At 42.3% G+C, this 20,375-nt stretch overlaps 1 protein-coding gene and 1 long non-coding RNA gene across 2 annotated transcripts; both read left to right on the top strand.

Annotated features, from left to right (window-relative positions):
• Window positions 1-2,604: 2,604 nt before the first annotated feature.
• LOC120438883 lies at window positions 2,605-13,408 on the top strand. The gene is made up of 3 exons (XR_005612227.1): window positions 2,605-2,817; window positions 2,891-3,064; window positions 12,096-13,408. It is a non-coding gene; the product is annotated as an uncharacterized LOC120438883 (long non-coding RNA).
• A 1,271-nt stretch (window positions 13,409-14,679) lies between these two features.
• Window positions 14,680-19,726, top strand: LOC120438882 (NACHT, LRR and PYD domains-containing protein 1-like). Its single transcript, XM_039609418.1, has 4 exons — window positions 14,680-14,709; window positions 16,084-16,287; window positions 19,036-19,209; window positions 19,585-19,726. Exons 2-4 carry the CDS (start codon window positions 16,088-16,090, stop codon window positions 19,592-19,594), a joined length of 384 nt encoding a protein of 127 aa, XP_039465352.1. The 5' UTR covers window positions 14,680-14,709; window positions 16,084-16,087; the 3' UTR covers window positions 19,595-19,726.
• Window positions 19,727-20,375: the final 649 nt, after the last annotated feature.

The raw sequence follows: 20,375 nt of genomic DNA, 5'->3' as shown, positions 1-20,375 counted from the left end.
CCCTGAAAAGCCTTCAGTTAATCCAAAATGCTGCAGCAAGATTCCTGACAGGGACTAGAAAGAGAGAGCAGATTTCTCCTGTATTGGCTTCCCTTCATTGGCTTCCTGTTAAATCCAGAATTCAAAATCCTGCTCCTCACATACAAGGTCTTAAATAATCAGGCCCCATCTTATCTTAATGACCTTGTAGTACCATATCACCCTATTAGAGCACTTCGCTCTCGCACTGCAGGCTTACTTGTTGTTCCTAGAGTATTTAAAAGTAGAATGGGAGGGAGAGCCTTCAGCTTTCAGGCCCCAAAAAGAGAGTTGGGTTTTTTCTGTTTTATTATTGTAGGTTCTTTACCTTACAATATAAAGCACATTGTGTGACTGTTGTTGTTATTTGGAGGAATATATAAAACAAAAAACTTTTATACTTGAAATTCTTTCATTTATTCTACATATTTATTCATTACTGGCTCCATAGTGTCGTTTATGTAATATGTGAAATGTTGCTAGTATTGATTTGGTGCTGTATAAATAAAACTGACTAACTAAGAGGTCTTACGTGGCTGCAGGTGGAGATTAGCTGGAGGAGGAGATGAATTAAATCTGGGTACAGAGTGAGGTGTGGGTGTACAGGGAGGCAGGCAGGTGAGGATGGCAGTTTGCAAGAGTGAGTTTTACCAGCAGTGGCTGGCTAGAATCCTGAGGCGTGACTTATGGCAAGAGTTGGAAGATATATCCAGGTGCCGACTAGGGAACAGGAATAGAGGGTTAAGCAAAACACACTGAGGAGCACAAGACAAAATGTGAGGCAGAGAACCGACAATCTGATGAAGGTTCATTGTGAGTGCTGGTCATAAATACTGCCGGAGTAATTGCCAACAGGTGAGGAGCAGGGAGGAGGGAGGAGGGCTCCACCCAGGGGAGGAGAGCTGATGCTGTGGAAAGTTACTCAGACTCACCCAGATTATGACACCAAGAGTCCAGTGAACTGAACACATAACCACAGTAACCAGAATGCAGTTTTCTCATTTGTGTCATTTGCTGTATCTTCATGCAGAGATTCTCCTGAGTGTCAGCTCAAACTCAAGTCAAACCTGAAGAAGAAGTTCCAGTGTGTGTTTGAGGGGATTTCTACAGCAGGAAACCCAACCCATCTGAATCAGATCTACACAGAGCTCTACATCACAGAGGGAGGGACTGCAGAGGTCAATGATGAACATGAGGTCAGACAGATTGAAACAGCATCCAGGAAACTAGACAGACCAGAAACAACCATCAGACAAGAAGACATCTTTAAACTCCCACCTGGAAGAGATAAACCAATCAGAACAGTGCTGACGATGGGAGTGGCTGGCATTGGGAAAACAGTCCTAACACAGAAGTTCACTCTGGACTGGGCTGAAGACAAAGCCAACCAGGACATCCAGTTCATGTTTCCATTCACTTTCAGAGAGCTGAATCTGCTGAAAGAGGAAAAGTTCAGCTTGGTGGAACTTGTTCATCACTTCTTTACTGAAACCAAAGAAGCAGGAATCTACAGCTTTGAAGACTTCCAGGTTGTGTTCATCTTTGATGGTCTGGATGAGTGTCGACTTCCTCTGGACTTCCACAAAACTACAATCCTAACTGACCCTAGAAAGTCTACCTCAGTTGATGTGCTGCTGATAAACCTCATCAGGGGAAAACTGCTTCCCTCTGCTCGCCTCTGGATAACCACACGACCTGCAGCAGCCAATCAGATTCCTCCTGACTGTGATGGCATGGTGACAGAGGTCAGAGGGTTCACTGACCCACAGAAGGAGGAGTACTTCAGGAAGAGATTCAGCGATGAGGAGCAGGCCAGCAGCATCATCTCTCACATCAAGACATCACGAAGCCTCCACATCATGTGCCACATCCCAGTCTTCTGCTGGATCACTGCTACAGTTCTGGAGTTTGTGATGAAGAACAAAGAGAGTGAAGATCTACCCAAGAATCTCACAGAGCTCTACCTACGCCTTGTGCTATTTCACCTAAAACAAAGGACATCAAGTATGATGGAGGAGCTGAGACAGATTCATGCAGGAAGATGAATGAGTCTCTGGGAAAACTGGCTTTTGATCAGCTGCAGAAAGGAAACCTGATCTTCTATGAATCAGACCTGACAGAGTGTGGCATCGATATCAGAGCAGCCTCAGTGTACTCAGGAGTGTTCACACAGATCTTTAAAGCTGATAAGTGCCACATGTTCAACAACGTTGTTTACTGTTTCGTCCATCTGAGCATTCAGGAGTTCTTTGCTGCACTTCATGTCTATCTGACCTTCATCAACTCTGGAGTCAACCTGCTGAAGAAACAATCTCCTCTCTCTAAAATCTTCCAAAAAAAACTTACTGTAAAAGACTTCTACCAGAGTGCTGTGGACAAGGCCTTAAAGAGTCCAAATGGACACCTGGACTTGTTCCTCCGCTTCCTCCTGGGTCTTTCACTGCAGACCAATCAGGATCTCCTATGCGTGTTGACACAGACAGGAAGTAGCTCAGAGACCAATCAGGAAACAGTTCAGTACATCAAGAAGAAGCTCAGTGGGAATCTGTCTGCAGAGAAAAGCATCAATCTGTTCCACTGTCTGAATGAACTGGATGATCGTTCTCTAGTGGAGGAGATCCAACAGTCCCTGAGATCAGGACGTCTCTCCACAGATGAACTGTCTCCTGCTCAGTGGTCAGCTCTGGTCTTCATCTTACTGTCATCAGATCTGGATGAGTTCGACCTGTGGAAATACTCTGGTTCAGAGAAGGCATTTTTGAAGCTGCTGCCAGTGGTCAAAGCATCCAAGAAAGTGCTGTGAGTGAAACTATGAACAAATATGTTTAATAATGCTAGATGAATAAAAGAATATGTCTCCATTCTTCCTCAGGCTGAGTTATTGCAAACTCTCAGAAAGAATCGTTGAAGCTTTGTCTGAAATTCTCAGCTCCCCATCCAATCATCTGAGAGAGCTGGACCTGAGCTTGAACAAGCTGCAGGATTCAGAATTGGATTTGCTGTGTGTTGGACTAAAGAGTCCTCACTGTAAACTTGAAACTCTCAGGTAAGGATACAGACTTTTTGACACTTTTTATTCTTAAATCTGTAAGTTTATCTTGATGCGCACGTTCAAAGTCAGCACAATTTTCCTTTTAAGTTCCTGAGTTTATATTTTTGACTGTCAGGTTGTCTGGACAGATGTGTTTATTTTATTTATTTATTTTTACTTGTGCCTAAAGTCAGAACTAAACCCCCATGTAGGTGACTTTCTGTTACTGGAGCAGCCTTCCTGAAGACAGCAGTGTCTTTTCATGCTTTTAAAGCCAAACTCACCTTTCTGACCTGGCTTTCTTTTATTATCTATTTTTATTTGTTAATTATATATTTACTTCTACTGTTTAACTACTGCTCACATCTTTTATCCTCCTTTTTAATTGTTCATTTCTTTTTACCCAGTGTTTGTATATTGCACTTTATATTTGTCATCTATATTTATCATGTACTGCTTTGCTCATTTATTGTTTGGTTTTAATGTTACCTGGTCTCAGGTTTGTTTGTTTGTTAGTTTAGCTCAGTTCTGTTTTTTGGTTTGTTTGGGTTTTTTTTTAAGTTATAAAATTTGTAACTGTAGTGATTTGTGTGTGTGACAGAGAGAGACACTGCTAGGGATTTTTGACACAAGTTGTTCTTGTAAAATCAGTCTGTGAAGGTTCTCAGACATCCAGGTCACCGTAGTCTAAGGAGCTTGGAAAGAAAAACACATCTGGAATTCTTTGAGTTTCCTTGAAGATTTTTCACCTCTCATCTAAGAAGCTTCTTCAGTTCTAGGGTCAAATGGTGGACAGTTCCAGATTTAAACCCTGTGGGAGTGTCCCCCCAAGACATGGACCAGACTTCATAATCCACACTTTGAAATTGGCTCCGATTATTTCCTCCTCTGTTACAGTGAGCTCACCCCAACAGTTAAACACACAAGCATTTATTTTCAAAGCGTTTTATTAGAAACACATTTTAACTTCTACTTTTAACATCCCAGGAAGCACAAGTAAGCCTGCAGGCTGAGAGTGCAGTGCTCTGTGAGGAGAATAAGGGATTAATAATAAGAATCAGCTCATATTAGATAATAAGGTTCATTCCAGGAAGCCGCTTCCGATCAGAGTCAGGTCAATCAGCTCTGAGCATGCTCAGTGTGAGTTATGATTGTAGGCAAATTTGTGGGAGTGGAGCAGTCAGTAAAGGGCAATGGTGGTGGCTCAGGGTTTGTATGTTTGGGGGTTCAGAGGAAAAGGTGGATGCAGGTGTGGAGTTAGTGTGTGAGAGCAGGGAGTGAATTCAGCATCTTGACAGCCTGATGGACGAAGCTGTCTCTCAGTCTCCTGGTTCTGGCCGGGAGGCTCTTCAGTCTCCTTTCTGATGGCAGCAGGTCCTGACAAGCATGTTGTCAGGACCTGGGGCTTTGCTTGTGTTGATCCTGGCAAGGGATCGCCACACACTGTCTGGGGATAGTGTCACCACCCGATCGTGGGGGGGGTGGAGTCTTCTGTGCTTGAGTGTAGTTCTGTGCCTCAAAGCGAGAGAAAATTTCACTTAGCTCTTGCGGTAATGTGGTGGAACCAACAGCGATCTGAGGAGTGGGCTTGTAGTCTGTGATGGTCTGTATCCTTTGCCACAGCCTCTGAGTGTCTCTGCTGTCACTGAAGCTTTGTAAAATCCTCCTGGAGTGCTGCCTTTTTCCCTCTCTAATGCCGCGTGACAGGTTTGCCCTTGCTGTTCTTAGGCTGACCTCATCCCCAGCTCTCAAGGCTGCATTTCTCACCCTCAGGAGCCTGTAGACCTCACCTGTGAGCGATGGTTTCTGATTGGCCCGGATAGTGATGGTCCTGGTCTCTATGACCTCATCGATGCATTTTGAGATGTAGCCAATGACAGTTTCTGTATATTCCTGCAGGTCTGTGGTGTTGTCATGTGTGGCTGCCTGTTTAAGGATCTCCCAGTCTGTGGTGGAAAAGCAGTATTGCAGGTCCTTCCAGCCACACACGCACTACCTGCTTGCGAACTTGTTTAGTGACTTTGACCAGGGGCCTGTATGCTGGCATTAGCATAACAGTGATGTGATCAGAGGCACCGAGGTGGTGGTGGTGGTGGCTTTGTAAACTCCTCTCTGGGTGGTGAAAACATTGTCCAAAATGTCATTTCCTTGTGTGGGAAATTCAATGTGTCTATGCAGTAGTAAACATAGGGGGCGTCCAAATTCATGGGCTGCATCCTCCTGAGGCCGCATTTGTAGACCGATTAGGTCACAGCGACGCGCCGAAGACTGTCCAAATTCATAGAGTCCTCCGAATGCAGCCGACCAATGCGTCCTCCTTTTCTTCGAATTTGAAGGATGGGTCGGTGTGTCCTTCGTGGCCCACCATATCCCAGAATTCATAGCGCAGCCAAACTCCAGTTTCCGCAATGGCGGCCGCTACTAAGCTTTGAATATTACTCTTTCTGGGTCATAAAATTAACCAAATACAGGGCAATCTTGGAAGAAAACCTCTTTGAATCTGCAAAAAACTTGAGACTGGGGCGGAGGTTCACCTTCTAGCAGGACAACGACCCTAAACATAAAGCCAGGGCAACAATGGAATGGTTTAAAACAAAAAGATATCCATGTGTTAGAATGGTCCAGTCAAAGTCCAGATCTAAATCCACTCGAGAATCTGTGGCAAAATCTGAAAACTGCTGTTCACAAACGCTGTCCATCTAATCTGACTGAGCTGGAGCTGTTTTGCAAAGAAGAATGGGGGAGGATTTCAGTCTCTAGATGTGCAAAGCTGGTAGAGACATACCCTAAAAGACTGGCAGCTGTAATTGCAGCAAAAGGTGGTTCTACAAAGTATTGACTCAGGGGGCTGAATAATTATGCACACCCCACTTTTCAGTTATTTATTTGTAAAACATGTTTAGAATCATGTGTGATTTTCGTTCCACTTCTCACGTGTACACCACTTTGTGTTGGTCTTTCACGTGGAATTCCAATAAAACTGATTCATGTTTGTGGCTGTAATGTGACAAAATGTGGGAAAGTTCAAGGGGCCCAATACTTTTGCAAGCCACTGTATTAATCCCCGGTCGTTTTCACACAGCTGAATAAACGTCAAACAGAAAACTGATTAAGCAGAAGTGTGAGACGGTCGAGAGTTTACACCAATGTCCTTTTATATTTTAGATATCAAGGAGCAGACAGCTGAGTTTATTAAACTCCACCGAGACAGCGGTGACACAAATCTAAAGGCTAGACCGTCCAATTTCACAGCCGTTTACTTCTGGCCTACCCGACCTTCTGAGGACCCAGCCCACGTAGATCCCGGAGGCTGGGTCCTCAGGAGATCTGAGTCCATGAATTTGGACACGACCAAAGTAAAAGTTAATGGCGTTTGACCAATGACTGTAGAAAACATGGACGACGCGACAGCTTCCCAAAAATGAATCCAAAACGTCTCTGTCGCCCCCTGGTGTCTGGCTGCAGTATAGGTCATAAACCCCGCCTCCTCCATGTTAGCAGATGTCCCATCTGCTAACATTAATTTATTTTAGTCTGGGGTCAGACTAAAATAAATTAATTCTCCTTAGATAATGTTTTTCCAAAGATTCTTTTTTTTTTGTTATCAATAGTTCTCACCACGCTGATTGATGTCCAAGGGGTCTCCTCTCCCATAAGTTTGATTCTAATTCCTACCACGGGGATGTTAAATTGGGGTGAAACGTCATCATACCAACTTTGACTGGCAGCTGCAGTCATGGAGAAACTTGTGTATCTCTGTTCGGGAATAGCAGATAGAGCGTAGGCTCTGAGAGGAGGGCCAGCATTTACGCTACGAAAACACGACCGGCTGTTTTAACCTGACACCCTCAGGTGTTCTTCGGTAAACTGGACTACCTGACAGAAGGACCCGAGGCTCCACTGCACTTTTTCAGTAAGTTAAATGTGTTTGTAAGCTACTCCGTAACTACCGTCCTTAGCTAGGTCCTGAGCAGTGTTGCCAACTCCTCAGTAAGGAAAATCGCTATTGGTTGTCCTAAAAGTCGCTAGAAGTCGCTAAATGACGTCATCACCTAATTTGCATAATTGGTCATGCTAATATAATTGTAACCTATGTTGTTGGAGAGAGAAATAACATCGTGGAAGAGACATAAAGTGAGTAAAAAACGTCCTAAATGCATTTAGAGTTTATTTAGAACTACAAATTAAATTTCTTTTAGCAATTATTGTTTTTTTTAATGTCACAATTCCAACCCTGCTCCTTTACCCGGGCTTGGACCGGCAAAACTGACCCGAAATAGGCACTCTGGTGGAGTTACTTTGTGTGTGTGTGTTTATAAGTAGTTTTAAACCTTGTGATCCACAAAACAGCATAAGAGTAAAAGAAGAACTGACTGCGTTACAGCACCCGCTGCTTGTTGAGAGTAAAAGCGATACACGCTTTCACGTCTTTTTTTAGCGACTTTCTTTAGAAAAAAAGTCGCTAGGGGGTCTGAAAACTCGCTAAATATAGCGACAAAGTCGCTAAGTTGGCAACACTGGTCCTGAGACCTAGCTAGCTAAGATGAGCACTCGGCTGTCAGGGTTCGTTTAGCTAATCCGTGCAGGTGAATGACTTTACCCTGACTAAAGAAATCAAGAGAAACGCCCCGGGCTGCTCAGTCACTAATTACCGTTACTGTACTTTTATTACAAGTATTATACTGTAAAAGCAACAGGCTGCACCCTGCTGCAGCTCCTGTGCAGAGCTGAATATTAAATATCTTATTAAACAGCAGCATGTTTTCAGTCTCCATATCTGTAAAGACAGTAACACCAACTTTAAAAAACCTGGCACTTCAGTAACTCCTCATTAATCTGGAAAATTTGATCAAATAGCAAAGCCCCATGTTTATGTACTGAAACCAATGACTTCCTCTTGGCAGCTTAAGTTAAAATGTTTTAATTTTTCCACTGATTAAATTTTTTAACACTGACTGTGTTTTTTTATACTGAGTTTGTAGCAAGTATTCAGGTTAAAAAACTGTCTGAATTATTGTCGATGAGTGTTACGAAAACAGTTGCACCCCGGTTATTTTTTATTCCTCGAGCATCCAGAGACAGCACCGGACTCAGTAGTCATTTTCACACAAACCTTTATTCATCTTCAGCCATCTTCATTTAAGCATGCATCTTCTAGAAGGGGAGATGTGCAAGGCCGGTGGCCCTCTGCAGATCCTCCACCTCTTTGTTTGTTACAGTCAGCTTTATAGAAGCGACCCCATCATAAAACCCCTATGGTGTGCTGCAAACTCTGTGTCTGTGTGTGTGTGTGTATGCACGAGCACGTGAGTGCCTGTGTGTGCGCGTACCCGTGTGTTTATGTGAGTGCACGTGAGTGAGTTTGCATGTAAGTGTGGGTGTGTCGTAACAGTCAAAGCACTGTGTGTGTGTCTCTGTATACGTGACTTCCTGGGGGTCATAAAAGTAATCTCCTCACCCAAGCTACACCAAATTCCTCTACACAATATAGAAAACAGAGTTGACATATTACAAACACTGAGACCCCCACTCTGCATCCACTGGGCCATTGGCCTCTTATTGTCTTACATTTACAGATAAGGTGGAGAGTCTCCTGCAAACCTACTTCTAAGTTTATAAAAATTATGAGTTTTTATTAAAGGTACAAGCCTCAGCATCAGCAATCCCCAACTGTAGCTTCCTGTCTCCTTTTATGACAGCATACCCCCAGTGTCAATAAATTCCTTTCCCTCTAAACAATTACACACATTCTCAGGCCTACAGCTAAGCCAAACTGAAACACAGACAAATCCTTCCCTATTTATTAACCTTTATTTAACCAGGAAGATCCCATTGAGATTAAAAACCTCTTTTTCAAGGGAGACCTGGCCAAGATGGGCAGCAGCAGGTCTCTCACAGTTACAGAAATTACTCAAACTCAGGCAGCAACAACAACACACATGCAACCATAAGTGAAAGAATACAAATAAAATAAAATTCAATAAAATTCAAATAAAAATGAAGTCAGTCAAAATGACAATCAATTTAATTGAAACAGTTGCATGTTATGGACTTGGCCTCAAGGATTCGTAGTTTAGATTTAAAAGCACTTAATGAAATGAATTCAGTCATTTTCAATTCCTTCTGCAGTTTGTTCCAAGCCAAGGGTGCTGAATGGACAAAAGCTCTTTTACCAAATTCAATTCGGGCAAATGAAACAGAAAGCAACAAGTAACCATGCGGGTGAAGAGAATACCGACCAGCATGTTTCATTGCAAGCAGGGAACATATATAAGAAGGCAGCAACCCAGGTATCGCCTTATATGTAAAACTGTATAAATGAGAGTTCCTCCGACTTACCAAAGCAGGCCATCCTACCTGAGAGTATAACTCACAGTGGTGAGTCTGAAATTTACGGTTAGTGATGAACCTCAGAGAAGCATGATACACAATATCAACCATTCGAAGACATTGAGCAGAAGCATTCATATATAGAATATCACCATAATCCAGCACAGGCAAGAATGTTGCAGCAACAAGCCGCTTCTTTTTATTAAAAGAGAAACACAACTTATTTTGAAGATAAAATCTCAGTTTTAACTTCAGGTTTTTCACAAGATTCTCTACATGTGGCTTGAAGGTGAGCGAGTCATCAATTAAGATTCCCAGATATTTATAGGTGTGAACCAACTCTGATTGATATTCAGATAAAATGGCATTGGTGTAAAAAACTCCTTTAACTGCTCACACACAAGAGCTTTAAGAACTTTGGCCAGCACAGATAGATTAGATATTGGTCTGTAATTAGTTAACACTGCTGGGTCTCCCCCTTGTAATAGCGGAATAACAAAAGCTGATTTCCATACTGAGGGAATTTCATTCGTATCCAGTGTGAGGTTGAAAAGTGTTGTGAGAGGCTCTGCCACAAAATCAGCTGCCAGTTTCAAGAAGTAAGGATCTAGTAAGTCTGGCCCTGGAGATTTTCTAGGATCTAACAGTTTAAGAGCTTTACAGACCTCCTGTACAGAGAAAGGAACAAAGTTAAATGGCTGACCAGTGTACACCGGAAGATTTGTGCCAGATTTTACAGAGACTGGGTTCAGAGAGTCAAACAAAGAGCCAGAAGATATAAAGTGCTTGTTAAAGCAATTCATAATCTCCTTCCTATCATAAACAGGAACAGAATTCTTAAAAACATAGGTGGGTAGAGCGTGGGAGCTTTTACTCACTGAAAGAGACTTAATGATTTTCCAGAACTTCTGTGGATTATTTAGGTTCTCAGTGGTGACAGACCGATAATATTCTGTTTTAGCTTTCTTTTCTTTTCTTTTTTTAAACTTTTTATTTATTTAGGAACATTTTTATGCAGAAAAAAAAAAACACAAAACATGAGATCATGAGAAGACAATATATGCCCGTGTATACAGCTACACATCCACACATACATATATCAATACTTTGGTATTGCAAGTTCTATGCATTAAAGAGTGCTGCCACAATGTGTAAAGCCCAACCATTTTCTCCAACGCCTCCTTCCCAAGTCTCCCTGAAGTCGCAGGGTGAAAGTCATACATTCCATCAATTTGATATCTTCCACTATAGAGGTAAAAAGTATTATAGTGGGAGGGTCTTTACAAAGCCAGCGTTTTGTTATAGCCTTTTTCGCAGATGCCAAGAGGATTCTCAGGAGATAAACATCATCTGTAACTAAATCTTCTTCAAAATATCCCAGATACAATGATGCAAATGTACAAGTCACATTGAATCCCAGTACCTTTGTGATTATTTTTACAACTTCCATCCAGAAGGGCCATATAGATGGGCAGGACCAGAATATGTGTCCGTGGTCTGCCATGACTTCCCACAGTTTCTCCAACAAAGTGCAGGTGTAGCACTGAATTTAGACTTTTGTTTAGGTGTTATGAAAAAAGCGTATAATGTTCTTCCAACAAAAGTCCCGCCACATGTTGGAGTTAGTTGTGGTAAACTGTGTTTCCCAAATCCTTGTCCACCCATCTTCTGTAATCTCAATGTCCATTTCTTTTTCCCATTTCTGTTTTATGTACATTGTTGAGTCCCTCTTGAGCTTAGTCATACACTTGTACAGTTTACTTATGGGCTTTGTTACTCCCAGAGTCGTAAGCATCAATGAAGATGTTGACAATCGAGAAGTCCCCAGGGACACAGCTGTTTATTCTTTTGCCAATATAGTCACGGAGTTGCAAGTATCGGAAAAAGTCTTGCTTCTCAAGGTCGTAAGTCTTGCATAAGGCATCAAAGGCCATAATTTTAGATTTTACGATAACTGAACACACAGCAGTAATTCCATGCAATACCCATTGTCTAAATCTACTGTCGTGGGAGGCAGGTCAAAAATCAGGGTCGTATGCTGGCCACCTCAGAAGTTTTATCTCTTCATGAAGTTGTGCTTGCTTGACCACTCCCCTCCATACTTTTAATGTAAAATTGACCCACTGGCTGGTTGTCAAGATATTGTTTAACTCAGAAGCTGCGTGACCAAGTCTAGACTGGATCGGTGTGTCCGAGAGAGACATCTCAATTGCCCTAGGGTGGTGCCTATGGGTCCAGCTGGCAGTACAGGCCCTGGTGTGGTGCAGATGGCCCCAGCCAGCAGCACAGGCCCTGGGGTGGTGCAGATGGGTCCAGCCGATAGCACAGGCTCTGGTGAGGCTCAGTTGGTTTATGCTAGCAGCACAGGCCCTGGTGTGGTGCAGATGGCCCCAGCCAGCAGCACAGGCCCTGGGGTGGTGCAGATGGATCCAGCTGGCAGCACAGGCCCCGGTGCAGTGAGATGGCCTATTACTCTGATCTAAACAAATTTAAAACATTATATTGTAATAATTGTTTTCTTATAGTCACATGAGTTATGTTCACAAAATCACATGTGCAGAACTCTGTACAGCTCACATCCTTTAAGAGAAATAATTTGAAGCATTAATATTTCTTGTTCAATACCACTGCTGATAACAGTGCTGATAACACCTCTGTATGTTGTGACCACTTTATATTTCAGATTGTGATGATTGTGTTCTCGTTGTGATTACAGGAGCTGCCCTCAGATTCAGACCTCAGCACCACCCAGTGACAGCAGACAGATCATCCTATAGCTTCACTCTTTGTAGTAACTCCATAATGAACTGATGAAAACAGTACAAAGGTTAAAGTACCACATGTGCTGTCAGTGAAAGCTGCAGCTGTTTAAAGATAAAGTTAAAAGGATGAATCACCCATGTAACTGTGTCACTGTATATCAGCATCAACAGGACCTGAGTTTGGTGTTTCAGAGAGCTGTTGTCTAGGTCTGTGTGCTGTTATTGCTCAGTTTGACCGGACGATGGACAGACTCAAGTTTGACTTTGAAACAACTGTGTTGTTAAACAGTTTCATGGTTCAAAAAACAAAACAATCAAAAACACTTTTTTCATACTTGTGTTAAGTTTTGTATAGAAATGAGACAAAATTGATTGTGAGGTTAAATGTGATAGAAACAGCTCACACTGACATCCATCCTGATCAAACATGAGTGTCATGAAGCCTGTTTGCAGTTATTTGCACTGCTTTCCACTCTGGATGTTGTTTCTGTTCAGCTGTAAGTATAAAAGGCTCCACTCTACAACCTGTTTGTGTTATTTGTTCAATAGAAACATTATTTTGTGCTGTTGTTGCACTTCTTTTATTCACAACCAAAGAGTTTTTTAAAATCTTCATCAAATTGCATTTAAATGACTTTTAAATATTACTTTAAATATTTAGATTTAAATTTCTGATAAACGTTTAATTACAAGTATCAGTATTGTCTAATGTTTTGGCTGCAGTGTGTTTTTGCAGACAGGTATAACAGAACAGCTTTAGTGTTTACATTTTTTAAACTTGAGTATGAACTTATACAAAATGCAGCAAGATATTAAAAAACAATTTGATTATAAAATCGACTATATGGCATTCATATCGATATTGGGCAAAAAAAAGTGGCATCGTTCCATCTCTAGATTTATTACAGACACAGCTCAGTGTTTTCCAATTTGGCATCATTTTAAAAAGTTTACATTTCTTCAGTGTTGAACAGCAGACATTAGACTTTCCTGTTGGAAGTCATTTTTTAAAATATGAGGTGTGTAATAATAATCAACAGAAAAATGCAGAAACAGATGTTTGAAGCTGTTCTTGGAGTACACTGAGAGAGAGAGAGCTGTGCAGGCAGTAACAGCCAAAGTCAGAGAGAATTCATGAGCATATTTATCAAACGTGAAGCAGAGTTTGGATCTTCTTTTGCTGCTGGTTCACTCAGTTTTGGTTGGAGACGGATGAAACCTGCAGCTTCAGGATCTGTGAGCTGTCCACTTTCGGCCCCGACGGCGTGTCCGTGTACGTGCCGTCGAGTGAACGATCCACGCTCTGTGTTTCCATCTTTGTGTGTTTAGCTGCTCTCATTGACTGTTTTATCTGTTTGCTGCTTGTTGAAATAGTTTGTGAGTTTTAAGCTGAGATTCTGGCAAAATACATTTGTATTAAACATCGATTCAGGATTGAATGAATCAGCATTGTTTTATTCAAATTAAAACCATTTAAAGGGTAACATTAATTTTTTACACCCGCCTCTAATGCTGGGTAATGTCAGCTGGTCCATGTGCAGCTGGCTGTGAGGCTCAGGGAGCGTCTACAAAGTGCAACACTGAAAGAACATCATCCATAAATATTGAGTAATAACTGGACTCTCATACAGCGAGACTCAAATGCCTTTAAACATCAGCTTATCCTGCTGATCCAAGTCCAACACTGAGTTTGTAAAAACATGTTTGTCAATCATTTTGTTTGGTTTCTGAGGAAAATGATTCAATAACTTGCTGCTAATACACAACATTTCATCATATTTCCTCATAACCCTCTTTTGTCTGACCATTTGATCCCATTTGAATTTGCAATAAAGGATCCACAGAGTTTGGTGATGATAATGACAGTAGATGTTTGTGTGAAAGTGCTGGAAGCAAATGAGTGTGTGATGTTCTTTCAGTGTTGCACTTTGTAGACGCTCCCTGAGCACTGGTCTCACAGCCAGCTGCAAATAGAGACCAGTGTTGTTAGTCCAGGTCAGAAGATGACTTGTTGGAATGAAAATGAGCTTGTAGTTTGTCTGCTTTAATCATGTGACTGGAAAAAGGTGTTGGACTTCAAATATGTCCATTTCTTTCACACTTCACCTTTAAAAGTGAAGCCATGTGGTTCCTTGAAGGAAAAACACGACTTTTTCAAGTCTTTCTCCTGTTTTTATGAGAAATGTTCGACTTTAATGTGAAACATTCAGAGTTTTTTCTCTTGTTGTGTTTGTTTGAAGCTGCTTCCTGTTGGCTTCAGCTGTTTGGAGTTTCCATTTTCTAAACTTCTACATTCTGAACCTTCTTCAGCTCTGAACAGATGATGAAACACTGAATGATTTCAAGCTCACACTTTGTCTAATAAACTTACATCTTTCATTCTTTATACAGATTGGAGCGCTGTGGTTTGTCAGAGATCAGCTGTGATTATCTGGCAGCAGCGCTGAAGTCCAACCCCTCCCATCTGAGAGAGCTGGACCTGAGGTCGAACAACAACCTGCAGGATCCAGGAGTGAAGCATCTGTGTGGTTTCCTGGAGAGTCCAGGATGTGGACTTGAAACTCTGAGGTCAGTCAGCATGTTTTAGTTGTGCTGAGATGAATATGATGTGAAAGTTGTGCTGACACTAAACTGCAGACATCAGGCTGATATTATACTGATCCACACTGAGGATCTTCATGGTAAAGTCTGTTTTCTTCTTCTCTGGTTTAGTCCATTGACTGTAGCAGAACAATGTTCACATTTCAAACAATGATACTCAACGTATGGCCCGCGGCCCACACGCGGCCTGCCCACCTTTCCTGATTCAGAGAGAGGGGACCCTGATTAACTGTGTAGCTTCTTCCTCACAGTTCTAAGTATCAGACACAACAATGAATAATGCACAGCTGACTCTCTTTAGCAGGTCAAAGGTCACGGCACACAGCAGACAGTCAGAAATATTCTAACTCTGATCATTTATCAGTTGTGACACTGTGAGACTTGATCAGAGGTGTGATCATCACAGCAGAGGCCTTTGTGTCAAAGTCACTGAGGATCAAACAGAAACACATGAAGCAGATTTTCCTCTTCTGGCTTTTTATAGCAGATAACCTTCAAAATATTCTGCAGTCGATCAAAAACTGAAGCAAACCATGAATCAACATGTGAACATGAGCTGATGCTGCTGAAGTGAAGCAAAGTTACAGAGGTTTGATTTAGAGATGGACCGATCCGATATACTTTATTTGGTCCATCCTGACCTAAATTACTGGATCGGATATCAGGGAGGAAAAAAAATGTGACTTGATCCATTAACTATCACCAAAGTGCCTCACAAACTTGTGACATGGTGTAAGCAGGCAGTGACCTCAGCACGTGGGAGCAGTACGCGTCACATGATAGAGCAGCTGTGGTGTGCCAGATGTTGGCAGTGTAGAGTTACTTCTCACTGAAAGCATCTGGAGCTTTGCTACGTGCTGCCAAAGCGGCCTCTCTGAGCAAGCTGTCCCAGAGACTTAAAGCAAGTCTGTAAGTTTATCTGTGAATGTTGGTAAAGGATCCCTACGTTAAGCTTAACAACCGATAATATGGAGCTCAGACGTCTGTGTGCTGTCATTGATAAGTCAGACCGTACGATGGACAGACTCATGTTTGACTTTGAAACAAACTGTGTTGTTAAACAGTTTCATTGTTCGAAAAATCAAAAGAAGGAAAAACACGACTTTTTCAAGTCTTTGTCCTGTTTTTATGAGAAATGTTCGACTTTAATGTGAAACATTCAGAGTTTTTTCTCTTGTGTTTGTTTGAAGCTGCTTCCTGTTGACTTCAGCTGTTTGGATTTTCCATTTTCTAAACTTCTACATTCTGAACCTTCTTCAGCTCTGAACAGATGATGAAACACTGAATGATTTCAAGCTCACACTTTGTCTAATAAACTTACATCTTTCATTCTTTATACAGATTGATGGACTGTGGTTTGTCAGAGATCAGCTGTGATTATCTGGCAGCAGCGCTGAAGTCCAACCCCTCCCATCTGAGAGAGCTGGACCTGAGTAGTGGCTACTCCATGTCTTCCACTAAGAACAACAACAAGCTGCAGGGTTCAGGAGTGAAGCATCTGTGTGGTTTCCTGGAGAGTCCAGGATGTAAACTTGAAACTCTGAGGTCAGTCAGCATGTTTTAGTTGTGCTGAGATGAATATGATGTGAAAGTTGTGCTGACACTAAACTGCAGACATCAGGCTGATATTATACTGATCCACACTGAAGATCTTCATGGTAAAGTCTGTTTTCTTCTTCTCTGGTTTAGTCCATTGACTGTAGCAGAACAATGTTCACATTTCAAACCTTCAAAGAAGAAGAAAAGTCCTCCATTGGATAGTTCACTGTGAAACTCTCCAACTCTTCATTCCACCTTAAAGTCTGTCTGACACTGAAATCCAAAGCAAAATGTCTGTTTGCTTTACAGACAGCAGTCCAACACAAACATACACACATCATCCAAAACACAGTCCAACATCCAAATCTCCTCCACTGCCAGCATGAAGGAGGAACACTCTGACATTCAGGGTTAGAATGAGTTTCATAAAGCAGACTGTGAAGATCAAAGCTGCATTAGAAGCTTACATGAATGAATGAGTGGACAGAGATCATCTGAAGCACTTCAAAGGCTTTAAATCAGCACATTTCTCTTTATTCTTTATCAATTCTGTTAGTTTCTCTCAGTTTTCTGTGGAATGAAGCTAACAGCAGGCTAATAAGATGCTGACCAATAGGTTTCTATTAAAGGTTGTAATTTGTATATGAAAAAGTGCTTTGGCTCAGCAGGGATCAGCTTACAGGTAGAATACAGCTGCTGGATGGGATTAGCATGTCATAGCTATCTACCAAACTGCTAACTGGGGAATTTCAGGCCATCTATGGATCATTTTTGCTAACTGTTTATTCAGCTTAGGCTCACAGGGCTGCAGCCTGTGCCCTAGCTGTCATAGGGCAAGAGGCGTGGTCCACCTGCACAGGTGAGCAGTCCATCACAGGGCCAACAGAGAGAGACAGAGAAGCACTCTCTCACATCCACACCTACAGCCAATTTAGAAGCACCAATGAACCTAAGCAGCATTTCATTGGACTGTGGGAGAACATCCAACCTCCACAGAAAGGCCCAGCTGACCAACAAGCTTCAACCTACAACCTTCTTACTTTAAGGCACTAGTGCGAACCACTTTTCCCCATTTTAGCCCAAATCCTGCATCTTCCTGTTTCTGACTACAGGCCAGCTCCACTAACACTTTCTCATCAGACACTGCCACCTAGTGGAGGAAGTCTTGGTTCCATTTGAAGCTTCAGATTACAGTTAGTTCCTTTACAAAGAGGTGGAGGTGGTGGGGCCACAGCACCATCATCACTGAGTGCCATAGGACACTTAACCTTTGTTTCCATATGCTGGGAACTTCCTGTTGTTCTAAGGAGGACTGGAAAATGTGTGAAAATCTCCCAGTCAGTTCCTCACAGCACACCCCAATCATTTCCCTCCCACAGCATCAGGACCAGGGCTTTTTCTCTCTTTGGTCCCACTAAGAGATTTCCACACAAACACCTCATCAGTGGGACTCTCGGAGCTACCAGCCCTTTGCTACAATCACAAAGCTCTTCATTGAAATCAATGATATCAAAGCTGGAATCAAATGAGTCCAAGTCTTCTGCTGATTCAGCATCACATTCATCTTTGCTCCTTGTTCTGCATCCCAACCATGGATTTCATTCCTTTCCAAGCCAGCCTTCAGTGTCCTTTATTCAGCTCATCCTCTGCTTTACGTTTACACCTGATTTTAGCTGCTTTATCTCAAGTTTCTGTGCCTCAATCTTTTTCTTCTCTCCCTCATAACAAGACAGCTTCTTCTGCCTGGGAACATGTTGGAGTGATTTACTAATCCAGGGCTGCTTATTGGAGAAAATACTTCTTGTTTTCAAAGTAATCCCCATTTTCCCCGAAAAAATGTAAGTAGAAATCGATGATCTAAGTGAGAACATGAGCCTTTAAAAGTCCCAGTGGGTGCAGTCAAAGCAGTCCCTCAGTTCCAGTATAGAGTCTTTGGTCCAGACTGGAACAACTGTGTGCCCAGTTTGAGCTCTCTTCAGTCCTGTGATCTGACAGACCCAGAGGGGCCATCACATCACATTTAGAAGCTCCCCTAATGGAGCCACAACACATCTCCAATACTTAGTCTGTCTTGTTGGACCAACTGGAAGAAATGATTCAAGGACTTAGTCACAGAACAGAGATTCAAATCTCCAAAATCCAACTGGCTGCATCGGGCATATAGTCTGAAACTCTGCACAGTTTCCTGTTTGAAGCTGCTTCCTGTTGGCTTCAGCTGTTTGGAGTTTCCATTTTCTAAACTTCTACATTCTGAACCTTCTTCAGCTCTGAACAGATGATGAAACACTGAATGATTTCAAGTTCACACTTTGTCTAATAAACTTACATCTTTCATTCTTTATACAGATTGTGGGGCTGTGGTTTGTCAGAGATCAGCTGTGATTATCTGGCAGCAGCACTGAAGTCCAACCCCTCCCATCTGAGAGAGCTGGAGCTGAGCTTCAACGAGAAGCTGCAGGATTCAGGAGTGAAGCATCTGTGTGGTTTCCTGGAGAGTCCAGGATGTAAACTTGAAACTCTGAGGTCAGTCAGCATGTTTTAGTTGTGCTGAGATGAATATGATGTGAAAGTTGTGCTGACACTAAACTGCAGACATCAGGCTGATATTATACTGATCCACACTGAAGATCTTCATGGTAAAGTCTGTTTTCTTCTTCTCTGGTTCATTTTTATTTTATTTTACATGATGAAACACTGAATGATTTCAAGCTCACACTTTGTCTAATAAACTTACATCTTTCATTCTTTATACAGATTGGAGAGCTGTGGTTTGTCAAAGGTCAGCTGTGATTATCTGGCAGCAGCGCTGAAGTCCAACCCCTCCCATCTGAGAGCGCTGGAGCTGCAATCAAACAAGCTGAAGAATCCAAATGTGAAGCAGCTGTCTGATCTTCAGCAGAGTCCAGACTACAGACTGGAGTGGCTGGTGTAAGTAGAGTGATGGAGTGAGTGGGTGGTGCTGTCAGATGTTTGGATGGAATTCCTCCAGTTAACAGCTGGAACCGTCCATCTGGATTGTTGGGCTTGATGTTGGGGTTTCTACAGAGCTCACAGTGGACACACCAAGGTTCTTCTAATGAATGAAAGTCCAAACTCAAACTAGGAGGGAAAAACATTTTCATCAACTTCAATAAAAATCCAAAGATTAGAAAAAGTGAAGCAACAATGAGTCCTAGTACAGTCCCAGCACTGAAGTCCCTGCTGCTCTTTATACTGGATGTGCCGCATCACTGACCGACAGCTGATGAAGAGTCTCTGGAAACACTCGTTTATCTCCTCTGCTCTTCCTTCTTCTCTCTGCAGGTGGGACTGATGATGTTAAACAGGACGGTGTGTGTGCTGAGAGAGGAGGAGCTGTGTCCTGATGATCCAGAGAGGTTGAAGCAGCAGCAGCTTGTGTGTAGAGACGCTCTGACTGGGCCATGTTACTGGGAGGTGGAGTGGAGAGCAGAGCTTCATCCAGCAGTGACTGACAGAGGAATGAAGTGCAGATGACTGTCAGTGCTGCAGAGTGAACTGCTCTGAGAACAGCTCCACTGTCAGACACAATGTAGAGTCCAGCATCATCCCTGTGTGTCCCTCTGGATCTGACAGAGGATCATCAGTGTATCTGGACTGCTCTGCTTCTGCTCTGTCCTTCTACAGTCTCTGCACAGTCTCTGTCTCACTCTGGCTTCAGACCCTCCTGGATCAAACTCACCTGGAAAGGCTTTCAAACATGGCTGAATATATTTGATATATACTGTAGATGTACTGTAGAGTGCGATACTGCAGTTTGTCACTTGTAAATACAGTCTGTGAGCAGCTATGAGCTGAAAGATCTTTCTAGAAACACAAAATGTTTTCACTCTTCTGTTGCTTTTTCATATATTTCCACAACATTAATATTGATCCCACCTGTCTCACCTGTTTCATGCTTTTATACATAATAACAGGACACGTGTGATCTGAGCGCTGTTGTGGTTTCTGTGCTGCACGTCTTCATTTACATAACAGAGACATCTAGTGGTTCAGAGGGAGAACTGCAGGAGCTGGAGATGTGTTTTAGCATGAAAAACCTGTTTATTCTTATCTTTTAGGCGCAGATACAAATA

The sequence above is a fragment of the Oreochromis aureus genome, linkage group 3 (genome assembly GCF_013358895.1).
Source record: "Oreochromis aureus strain Israel breed Guangdong linkage group 3, ZZ_aureus, whole genome shotgun sequence".
Lineage (NCBI taxonomy): Eukaryota > Metazoa > Chordata > Actinopteri > Cichliformes > Cichlidae > Oreochromis > Oreochromis aureus.
This window is presented reverse-complemented; position numbering and strand designations above follow the sequence as displayed.

Bases quoted from the DNA above. Each gene is read 5' to 3' on its own strand.
- LOC120438882 (XM_039609418.1), top strand. From the start codon at position 16,088: ATGGACTGTGGTTTGTCAGAGATCAGCTGTGATTATCTGGCAGCAGCG. The intron at 16,288-19,035 runs GTCAGTCAGCAT...TTCTTTATACAG, and splicing joins TGTAAACTTGAAACTCTGAG to ATTGGAGAGCTGTGGTTTGT.